An 11,686-nucleotide genomic window follows, 5' to 3' on the forward strand; every position below is an offset into this window, starting at 1 on the left:
GCATGTTTTGATGTTAGGGCAATTTAATAGGTTATCGAAAACAGTGCATTATACTGCATTAGATCTGAGTAATTCACCAAAAAGGCTGCATTCCTGCACTAAAACAGTGCCAGAGAAAGCAAAGTTACCGCACCCAAAGTTATATATATGTTTACGGCATATATTCGTTTCAGCAATTTTTGGAAAGAAGATTTAGAAACTCTTGAACCAGAATTCAGTCTCCATCAAAAGCGCCTCCGTGGAGCTTTCTGCGTCACACTGTTTGTATCAACTTTATTGACCAAACCGGAAGCTAGACAGGTCGACGTGTCAGGAAAAAGCTGTCGGGAGAAGTGGCTTGCTAGGTGGATGGGCAGAGGGTTATAAAGCTAACCTGCTCCCAAGAGTTCATACTTTTGTTTTTACATGTTTAGTATCGCAAATAGTACAATTATTGTACAGTGATTCAGTGGACATTACCTGATCAAGATGTTAACCAAATTTGAAACAAAGTCGGCCCGTGTTAAAGGTAAGCTAGCGCTCCTACCTTAGCTTGTTAGCTAGCTTTCTCTGGCGTCCCGGCTAGCCAAAACAACGAACATCCTTGTTGAAGTGATTACACGCTACATTTAAAATTCCAGGATGTTGCCGTGGTCAACGTCTGCGATAAGACTGCAATCAGTTTTACATTTTTGTCTTAACAAGAAATGCACCACTACTAGCACTAACTAGCTAAACTGGCTTAGCTAATCCAGCTACACCAGTACGTTAATCAAAAGTCGCTTGCCAGCAAAGTTAGCTGTCTTGAATTCAGTGCAGATTGAATTAGTTCGAACGTAATTTATTCATACTGGATTAGCTTTAATGGTACACATGTAAGGTAAACTGTCTTCATCCGTAACATAGGACTGAGTTTCCACCCAAAGAGGCCCTGGATCCTCGCAAGTTTGCACAATGGAGTCATCCAGTTATGGGACTATCGTATGTGCACCCTTATTGACAAGTTTGATGAGCACGATGGTAAGTAATAGGCAAGTACTTACAGTTGAAACGAGTTTGCATCGATGTTTATATTTATTGTTAGTGTGTGTAACTGTCATGCTTGCATTATAAAGGCCCTGTCAGAGGAATTGACTTCCACAAGCAGCAGCCTCTGTTTGTGTCTGGAGGCGATGACTACAAAATTAAGGTGAGACGCATGCATCTTACGTTCTTTAATAAATGCCATGAAACTGGAAGATAATGAGGTTCAGCGGATGACTAGTGTGATGCACACATTTACAAAACAATCCATGTAAAACAACACAAATCTTCCAAGGTATGGAACTACAAGTTACGGCGTTGTCTGTTCACTCTCCTTGGACACCTGGATTACATCCGTACCACTTTCTTCCATCATGTGAGTTTTTACACTCTAAAAGATGAGTACTTCAATACCAGGGTCTCTCCTGGAGCTGAAATGTCATGTGCAAGTTGACCCCTCACTGTACTTTGTATAGAATCTGGATGGAACCTCTAATAGCTCGCTCTCTCTCTCCAGGAGTATCCCTGGATTCTGAGTGCCTCGGATGACCAGACCATCCGCATCTGGAACTGGCAGTCTAGGACCTGTGTCTGGTAGGACCAATAGGCCTCTTACAAAGATGCATATTTCCTTTTAATTGACGTTTTGGTCATGTTTAAATTGCCCTGGGGGCAGTGCCACAGGGCGGAGAGTCTCGTGCCCCTCCCTCTTTCAAATATTAAATTATTATTATGGATTCAAATACTGTACATACCTTTCTACTTGACTGTTTTTATATCACACTGAATGGATTTCTCACTCAGTTGGTTTCTCTTTCTCCCCTATCCAGCGTCCTGACTGGCCACAACCACTATGTGATGTGTGCCCAGTTCCACCCCTCGGAGGACCTGGTGGTGTCTGCTAGTCTGGACCAGACTGTGCGCGTGTGGGATATCTCCGGTGAGGGATGAGAGGGGATAGGCGAGGGGAAGCGGGAGGTTGGGATGGTTTGGTGTGTGTTTTTTGGGTGCTGGGAGGGAGGGGCAAGGTGGTATGGAGAGGGAGGGGCAGGAACAGTACCTATGGCCCTGAAGCCCCTCCCCTCTGTTATGTAGAGGATGACTCTGTGGGCCTTTAGCAAAAATGCCTCTCCTCCTCAGTTCAGATATACAGGTGACCCGAGAGTTGATAGGATGACATCACCAAGGCACCTAGCCATGCTAGCCTCTGTCAACTGTAGTGGTATTGGGTTCAATAGACAATATTAGGTTCAAAAGAAGGAGAGGCATTTTTGTGCTTTTGCATGTTAACATCAACTCTGTCTTGTCAATCTAAGGTGTTTCTTTGAGTTTTTCTTTCTTCCTTAACCAATTGACAGACTTTCACATCCTGTCTCCACATCCTTCCACACATGCACACATGCTCAATCCATGGCATCTGATAGGCTCTCTTCTCCACCGAACTCTCACCATTAGCATGTGCGTCAAGAGACCGTTGCATTGCAATCATATGTGCATGGCTCATTGCTTGGGAGGTGTCAAATCCCCCTCATAGTTTGCACCTTTTGGTGTGCATGAGAAGTGTACTGCAATAAGACCATAGACTGCATGAAGGCGTCAGACAGCACAGGAGACTACGACACTGATCCACTCATATCAGTTATCAACCACTCCTAACTGACCAATACTAACTCAACATTGAACAATATACTCATCACAAACTCACCAACCGCCAAGCCTCTTGCTCATTGGTGTTCCCTGACATTGCCCCCATGACCAGCATGTTAATTGTTGCTAATGGTAAAGATAAAATGTACAATTCCTTATTATCCTGTTATTAGAATAGGCCAGTCTAACTCGTTGGCATGGCTTAGCTATGTAAACACAGGTGCAGCAGTATCTCTAACCCAAGCATGGACTGACTCTCCAACAACATACTCACCCTCCAGACCATCCAACTCCCCCATCAGAGCACATCTTTACAACTCCAGCCACCACCCCTACCCCCACCGCGCCAACCAGTGCACCACCCAAATCCTCCACCCCACCCATGTCCGTCTGGCCACCCCCATGCCTCCCCCCCCCCCACCTCCCGCCCCGGAAACATCCACACCTGCATACGGGTTCCTAATTGCATTCTGCCTCATCCTCATTCTGTTGTACTGTCTGTCCACCGCCTGATTTGCAAGGGCAAGGGGGCTCTGACGCAGCCTGTGTTCTCGTCTGTTGTTGTGTGCGTGTGTTCCGACTCGAGGCTTAGTCTCGGGCTACGTGATTTACAACTGCAATCCAGTTCGAAGGTGTTGTAAGAGTCTCCGGTACACATGTTTGGGGGATTTCCTAACCTAATCAATGATGTGGGGCGTCGGTGTGATCACGGCGTCTAGCCTCGAGTCTGAACCGCGCGTTACCTATTAGAACACAGGTTACGTTGGAGTTTCTCTCTCTGGTGTGTGTTCAGTAGACCAACAGATACTGTCTCTCTTTATTCCGAAGAACAAAGGCCACATTTTTCCTCCCTCTTCCTTCATTTATTTCAGGTGACACGTGTTAACGTATCTGTTCTGTCCTCTCTCCTCCCCTGCACGCGGTCATGTCCCTGTGTAACATGTATCTGGATCTCCACTTGTGCGCGGTGCTCTGAATGTTGGTTCCAGGTCTGAGGAAGAAGAACTTGTCCCCCGGCGCCGTGGAGACGGAGGTGCGCGGCATCTCGGGCGTCGACCTGTTTGGGGCGTCCGACGCAGTCGTCAAGCACGTCCTCGAGGTAAGACGCGGCGTTCTGCGTCCAGACAACCGAAAGGGGGGGGCTTGAAGATGTGGCAACTCTGTGAGGCTTGTAAACTTTCGCGCTCTCTCCCTTCCTCTCCAGGGTCACGACCGCGGGGTCAACTGGGCGGCCTTCCATCCCACCATGCCCCTCATCGTCTCTGGTGCCGACGACCGACAGGTCAAAATCTGGAGGATGAACGGTCAGTGACACCTTTGAAATGAAGTAGCCCCCCTGCCGTTGAGAGACGTCGTTTTCATTTTTTTATGAACCATGAGATACCAGGCCAAGTTGTCACAGCCCACCTCATCTCCCCCTCTCTCCTCCCTCCTCCCTGGCTGCAGAGTCCAAGGCGTGGGAGCTGGACACTTGCCGCGGCCACTACAACAACGTGTCTTGCGCCGTCTTCCACCCGCGCCAGGAGCTCATCCTGTCCAACTCGGAGGACAAGAGCATCCGCGTGTGGGACATGTCCAAGAGGACGGGCGTGCAGACCTTCCGCAGGGACCACGACCGCTTCTGGGTGCTGGGGGCCCACCCCAACCTCAACCTGTTCGCCGCCGGTAACCCCACACACTCGAGCACACGTATACACACAGATGGCGTAGAAATGCGCATACACACACACACACACACACACACACACACACACTGATGAGAGCGCTGTCAATCCAGTTGGTCAAACCCACAGGCGATACAAGTCTGTTGTTACTGTGTCCCATTACTTGCGCGATAATCTTTGCAGCGGTAGCTCATCATGTCAGTGTACATTGATCGTTCCTTAGCAGCAGTTAGCCATTAGCAGCAGTTAGCCGTTAGCATTAGTAGCAGGTGGGAGTTAGCGGTGGGCTCCTCGTCCTCCCCAGGTCACGACAGCGGCATGCTGGTGTTCAAGTTGGAGCGCGAGCGCCCGGCCTACGCCGTCTACGGCAACATGCTCTACTACGTCAAGGACCGCTTCCTGCGCCAGCTGGACTTCAACAGCAGCAAGGACACCGCCGTCATGCAGCTGCGCAGGTGTGTGTGTGTGTGTGTGCGGTCCATAACCATAACGGTCCCCTTTGTTCGTTGTTGTTCCACATATTACATAGTAACTTACTGTGTCATGCTGTCATTTCTCGCAGTGGGTCCAAGTTCCCAGTGTTCAGCATGTCTTACAACCCTGCCGAGAACGCGGTCCTGCTCTGCACGGTGAGTGGCACTCCCTCTATGAAACACACACACACACACCGCTTCTCACTGCTAACATGGACTTTTTGCTGTGTCCCAGAGAGCCACCAACCTGGAGAACAGCACCTACGACCTGTACTCCATCCCCAAAGAGAGCGACGCCCAGATCCCCGACGGTAACAGTCCCCCCCCGCCTCCATCACAGCCTGACTGAGCCCGAGCAGGTGCTCACGCTGCGTCATGCTTCCTACCCTGCTGAACTCTGTATCTCCTCACAGCTCCGGAGGGGAAGAGGTCGTCTGGTCTGACGGCCGTCTGGGTGGCCAGGAACCGCTTCGCCGTCCTGGACCGCATGCACTCGGTGAGGGCTCCTGGTTTGTGGAATTCCGCCCGTTTCCCAAGATCCCCCAATCCCAAGAAAACCCCAAGAAAAAAGGGTCGCGAAGATTCCCCACAAACCGGCGAAAGCATTTTCATCCATTTCGTATCTCTGTCTCTCCCCATGCCCCTCTCCCTGTTCAGCTGCTCATCAAGAACCTGAAGAACGAGATCGTGAAGAAGGTGCAGGTGCCCAGCTGCGAGGAGATCTTCTACGCCGGCACGGGCTCCCTGCTGCTGAGGGACGCCGACGGCGTCACGCTCTTCGACGTGCAGCAGAAGCGCTCGCTCGCCACCGTCAAGATCGCCAAGGTCAAGTACGTGGTGTGGAGTGCCGACACCAGCCACGTGGCCCTGTTGGCCAAACACGGTAGGCACCTTACTCACACATACACACACCAAAAACGCTCTTATTCATATCAGCATATTATCCCTCGAGCTGTGCTTACGTTTTCTCCCCATGTTTTGCTTTTGAAGGCTGGGCTTCTCTAAAGCTCTGTGGCTCGTAGGAGTCATACCCATTTAAGGCTCAGGCTTACGACATGTCCTTGCTTGGCAGCTTTCTATGTTTGTTCACATACTCGTAGTGTAACCGATCTTATTCATCGAGTAGACAAGGTGTCTGCAGGGTCTAAAGGTAGTCTTAAATGTATTGATTTCAATGACAGGCATATTGGGTTTCCATCTCCCCTGAATTGAGTTCCACACGGCATCTGAAAGGCCAAATGTGACAAAACATGGGGTTGCTCCGCTTCGGTCGAACGTGTTTTCTCCTCTGTCCCCTGCGCAGCCATCATGATCTGCAACCGCAAGCTGGAGAGCCTGTGCAACATCCACGAGAACATCCGGGTGAAGAGCGGCGCCTGGGACGAGAGCGGGGTGTTCATCTACACCACCTCCAACCACATCAAATACGCCCTCACCTCCGGGTACAGAGCTTCCTCGCACCTCCCAGATACCGTCTGTTCTTTACACTGAATGCAGAACAAAGCACATTAAGTCGATGTGCTTGTCGTTTTGTACACTCCATAAAGTGTGTGTATCCAATTCACTGTTTGGAAGAATAGGGTCTTATGATCGTATCATTTACACCACAACCCCTGTGGTCTTAACTCTCTTTGTCTCTCGTTCACTCACTCTCGCTCGCTGACTCACTCACTTTCTCCATCCCTTCTCCCCCCCATAGTGACCATGGGATCATCAGGACCCTAGACCTGCCCATCTACGTGACCAGGGTGCGGGGGAACAGCGTGTACTGTCTGGACCGGGAGTGCCGGCCGCGCGTCCTCACCATCGACCCCACGGAGTACCGCTTCAAACTGGCCCTGGTCAACCGCAAATACGAGGAGGTGTGTGTGTATGAGAGAGAGAGAGGGGAGGGGGGGGGGGGGGGGAGGGAAGGTTGCCGAGTGCCTCTTGACCTGAGCCCTGTCACGGCCCTCCCCAGGTGCTCCACATGGTGCGTAACGCCAAGCTGGTGGGCCAGTCCATCATTGCCTACCTGCAGAAGAAGGGCTACCCCGAGGTGGCGCTGCACTTTGTCAAGGACGAGAAGACCCGCTTCAGCCTGGCTCTGGAGTGCGGCAACATTGAGGTGAGCCACACCTTCCAAAACTGTTATGGAACCCTATTCCTTAAGGCACCACAGTAAACAGTAAGGACAGCAGGCCTATAAAAAATAATAGCTTGATTGAAGGCTTACTATAGAATATACTATCTCTATACAGTATATATTCTTAGTTTATCCTACCCAGTCTGAAAGTCAAGTCTTTAAAATGTAGTAGGAATAGAAAATACCCAGTGAACATGCGTAAACGAGTCATCCTCCGTGTCTGCAGGTGGCGCTGGAGGCAGCGAAGGCCCTGGACGAGCGCGGCTGCTGGGAGCGCCTGGGCGAGGCGGCCCTCCTCCAGGGGCACCACCAGGTGGTGGAGATGTGCTATCAGAGGACCAAGAACTTCGACAAGCTCACCTTCCTCTACCTCATCACCGGCAACCTGGCCAAGCTGCGCAAGATGATGAAGATCGGTGAGACTGGGAGACGTGTGTGTGTGTGTGTGTGTTTGGGGCTGGTCGTGTACGTACGCGAGTGTGTCAGTGTGCTAAGCTCTTCTCGTGTTTCCCTCCGGCGTAGCGGAGATCAGGAAGGACATGAGCGGTCACTACCAGGGGGCCCTGTACCTCGGGGACGTCAGCGAGCGGGTCCGCATCCTCAAGAACTGTGGACAGAGTGAGTTCCCCCTTCTCCTGGTCTCCTCCCACCTGTTTATAACTCTCTTATGCATCCCTACCTCCCCTTTTACAGCCTCCCTACCTGGCTCACCCTCAGCCTGGCTCTCCCTCTCGCCTTTGTTAATGTGGAAGATTTCTCATGGTTGCCTGTAACAGTGGCTGTATTGTGTGTGTGTGTGTGTGTAGAATCCCTGGCCTACCTGACGGCTGCCACTCACGGCATGGACGAGGAGGCCGAGGCCCTGAAGGAGACCTTTGACCCTGAGAAGGAGACAGTAAGTCATGATCAAGGCACACACTCATCTGACAAATGGGCTCGGAATCACACATGGAAATCTGAGAATTGGGTTAGGGGGTTATTAGGTTGAGAAATACTGTCGTACACACACACACACACACACGCAACTGGGAAATGTACATTGAGTATATTCAATAGAATCAAGCCCCTCCCATTTGAACCCCCAGGTTCCAGAGGTTGACCCCAAGGCCCAGCTGCTGCAGCCCCCCCCTCCCATCAACCCCCTGGACACCAACTGGCCTCTGCTCACTGTGTCCAAGGGCTTCTTTGAGGGAGCTATAGCAGCCAAGGGTGAGTCCTTCCACACTCTGCCCCCTCTCTGTTCCACAGCACAGGTACTGGGATTGGCTAATGGGCCTTTTGTTTCTTGCAAGGTGTCAAATTGACATTGACTGTCATTTCTGTGCAGACACTGAATTAGAAAAACTTGATTTAATGATGTCCAGGACCATGCAGCCTTCTGTGTGTCTGTGTGTATTTGAGAGGGATCATATTGTGTGTGTGTGTGTGTGTGTGTGTAGGCAAGGCAGGTCAGATGGCTGCAGACATGGACATGGAGGCCCCTGGGGAGGAGGGCTGGGGGGAGGATGCAGAGCTGCAGCTGGATGAAGGTGAGGGAGGCTTCCCATCTGTAGCAACATTAACCAAACTCATCGACTGAACATTCTTTTTAAATGTTTTTATTAATAATTTTTTTTGACCACACTTTTACTTACGATGTGTCCCTAACATTTATGTCCCTCTCTCCTTTTATTTTCTATGTCACTCTCGCACTCTCTCGACCCTCCTTTCTGTACCTCAGATGGCTTCATGGATGCCCCAGAGGGACTAGGTGATGACGGTGTGGCGAAGGATGAGGGAGGTGGCTGGGAGGTGGAGGAGGATCTGGACCTGCCCCCAGAGCTGGTGAGAAACTCAACATCAGCTGTTCTCATGCTCAGGGCTGCCTAACCCTGGTCTTGTCAGGTGTGAGTGTGTGTATGGGACGTCCATCTTTCTGCTCATTGATGTACACAGTATCTGTCAGTCAGTCACATGTCCTCGCCTCTCCACCACTAGGAGTTGCCGGCCGGAGCAGGAGGCGGGGCTGAGGACGGTTTCTTTGTCCCGCCCACTAAGGGGATGAGCCCCACCCAGATGTGGTGCAACAACTCCCAGCTGCCTGTAGACCATGTACTGGCCGGCTCTTTCGAGACTGCAATGAGGGTGAGGACAAACACACACACACACAAATATGTCATCATTTGTCATTTGAACTTCCATAGATGTAAACAATGACATTCTTTATATGCTTACACCTGAACACATACACTCCTACTGTATGTGTTTAGACTCCTAAACAGTAACAGACACACAAACTGACCCACACAAACTGAACTGTCTTTACCTCCCTCCACAGCTGTTGCACGACCAGGTGGGCGTGGTCCAGTTTGCGCCCTACAAGTCTCTGTTCATGCAGACCCTGTCCCGCGGACGCACCTGCTACCTGGGCCTGCCCTCGCTGCCCTGCCTCCGCGGCAACCCCCAGAGGAACTGGAAGGACTGCGGCGCCAAGCAGGGCGTGCCCGCCGTGGGCCTACGCCTGGCCGACCTCATCGCCCGCCTGCAGCAGTGCTACCAGCTCACCACAGCCGGCCGCTTCGAGGATGCCGTGGAGCGCTTCCGCGCCATCCTGCTCTCCGTGCCCCTGCTGGTGGTGGACAACAAGCAGGAGATTGCAGAGGTGAGGCAGCCTTGTTTGTTCTGTTTCTTCGTCGATGAGAGGACTTTACTGAAGGCCCCCCCCCCATGTTCCCACTGGAATGAAAGGAAAGACTGAGAGAGAACCAGCGTTATTTTTTTATTTTTATTTTCTTTTTTTTCACTTTCGAACCCCTGTAATGGAAAGGTAGATGGTACGTTGACAGTGTTGATGGTTGGACTAAAAGCTCACCGTCTTTCCCAGGCTCAGCAGCTGATCACCATCTGCAGAGAGTACATCGTCGGCCTCACCATGGAAACCGACAGGAAGAAGCTGCCCAAAGACACATTGGACCAGCAGAAGAGGCTGTGCGAGGTACCTCAAAACAGTCAATTCCTCATCTGTGCCATCGCCCTCCCTCTTTATATCCTTGCTTATGCCCTTATACTCCTCACATTCCATGATCCTCTCCCTAGTCATCTCCATTTAAAATGACCTTTGTTTTTCTACAGATGGCAGCTTACTTCACCCACTGCAGTCTCCAGCCAGTCCACATGGTCCTAGTCCTTCGTACAGCCCTCAACCTGTTCTTCAAACTGCGGAACTTCAAGACAGCAGCCGGCTTTGCCCGCCGCTTGCTGGAGCTCGGGCCCAAACCAGAAGTGGCACAGCAGGTATGTGTGCTCGCGCGCCACATTTTTTTAAAGTTCTCATCAGATCTCTTCTATATCTAACTTCTCACCCGCCTCTCCTTTAGACTCGCAAGATTTTGTCTGCCTGCGAGAAGACCCTCACAGATGCCCATCAGCTGAACTACGACCCCCATAATCCCTTTGACCTGTGCGCCGCCTCCTACACTCCCCTGTACCGCGGGCGACCAGTGGAGAAGTGCCCCCTGTCGGGAGCCTGCTACTGCCCCACATACAAGGGACAGGTCTGCAGGGTCACACAGGTCAGTGGAGATGCACAAACGCATCACGTTGCATTGTGACAAGCGTTATCATCGATGGGAATACAAGAGTAGTCATACTGCAAATGTGGACTTTTCGACAGGTCTGCAAACGCCTTTGTAAGCAGAGATTTGTTAAAACGGTCTCGGTCGGCAAACGTTTTGACAAATCGAAGCGACAAAACGTTTGCATACCTGTCCAAAGTCCATATTTGGTTTCTTATATACTACAACAATACGTGGGAAACTCCCAAATCAAACACAAGGAATCTGGAGCAGACACCATGTTGTCAACGTTAATCGCTATATCTCCAAGGCAACCGCTTGTTGCTAGGTCCGTAAAACCGTTTGCAGATCCCTGCGAACTTTCAGAAGTCAGATTTCTGAGAACTTTTCTGGACCAATAAGAACAGCGTATTGGTCTAATTATAAAAATAGTATATAAGAAACTGTAATAACAGGCGAGACCGACATCACGCTGTGCTATTGCTCTGCCTCAACCGTTCTTACTTCCAAATGATTCATAACATGAAATACCATAATTGGGACTTTTGGCTAATGACATTTGTTGTTTTGTTTTTCTAGGTGACGGAGATCGGCAAAGATGTGATTGGTCTGCGTGTCAGCCCCCTGCAGTTTCGTTAGAGACGAAGGGGGAAGAACATAGAATCCATTGTGCAAAACACCCCCACACCCTATTCTATTACTATAGATACTATATGATTCATATCTATGGGACATTTTTATTTCTTAATGTTTCATGTTTTCATACTTCCAACTGTTTGGCCTTGTGCTTATTCTTGCCCTCTTTCAGAAATGTTTCCTTGTTAAGTGACGTTACTGTGCTCATGCAAGTTGCATTCTTGGTGTCAGTAGAACCCTTGACCTATCTTTCTGTCCTGTATACACCATCAAATGAATAATGTTAAATGAGCAGGGCTGCTCTGTAACCTGCTAAAGATTAAAATAAACACAAATGAACTGTTAGTCATTGTTTTCATTTTATATCAGGAGTATTATTGGTTTTGTACTGTAGTTAGTAACTTAATTCCTGTATTCTTTTATTAGTTATACAGTGATTGTCTGGCTCATAATAATCACCACATTAAATCTTCACACACTAGTGTTTATTGGGTTGAGAAATATTGTCATACACACACACACACACACACAAAAGGGAAATGCACGTTGAGTATATGAGTCAAGCCCCTCCCATTTGGTTACAGC

At 50.1% G+C, this 11,686-nt stretch overlaps 1 protein-coding gene across 1 annotated transcript; it reads left to right on the top strand.

Annotated features, from left to right (window-relative positions):
- Positions 1–306: 306 nt before the first annotated feature.
- Positions 307–11,440, top strand: copa (COPI coat complex subunit alpha). Its single transcript, XM_084707530.1, has 29 exons — positions 307–508; positions 886–999; positions 1,095–1,168; positions 1,298–1,378; positions 1,520–1,596; positions 1,833–1,942; positions 3,639–3,748; positions 3,854–3,953; positions 4,096–4,314; positions 4,618–4,768; positions 4,876–4,942; positions 5,022–5,097; positions 5,200–5,282; positions 5,444–5,669; positions 6,090–6,228; positions 6,486–6,648; positions 6,747–6,893; positions 7,138–7,327; positions 7,434–7,529; positions 7,718–7,806; positions 7,997–8,120; positions 8,351–8,440; positions 8,632–8,735; positions 8,889–9,035; positions 9,229–9,552; positions 9,775–9,885; positions 10,023–10,184; positions 10,268–10,462; positions 11,045–11,440. Exons 1-29 carry the CDS (start codon positions 469–471, stop codon positions 11,102–11,104), a joined length of 3,669 nt encoding a protein of 1,222 aa, XP_084563656.1. The 5' UTR covers positions 307–468; the 3' UTR covers positions 11,105–11,440.
- The last annotated feature ends 246 nt before the right edge of the window (positions 11,441–11,686 follow it).

The sequence above is a fragment of the Hypomesus nipponensis genome, chromosome 10 (assembly GCF_054491055.1).
Source record: "Hypomesus nipponensis isolate SF chromosome 10, ASM5449105v1, whole genome shotgun sequence".
Lineage (NCBI taxonomy): Eukaryota > Metazoa > Chordata > Actinopteri > Osmeriformes > Osmeridae > Hypomesus > Hypomesus nipponensis.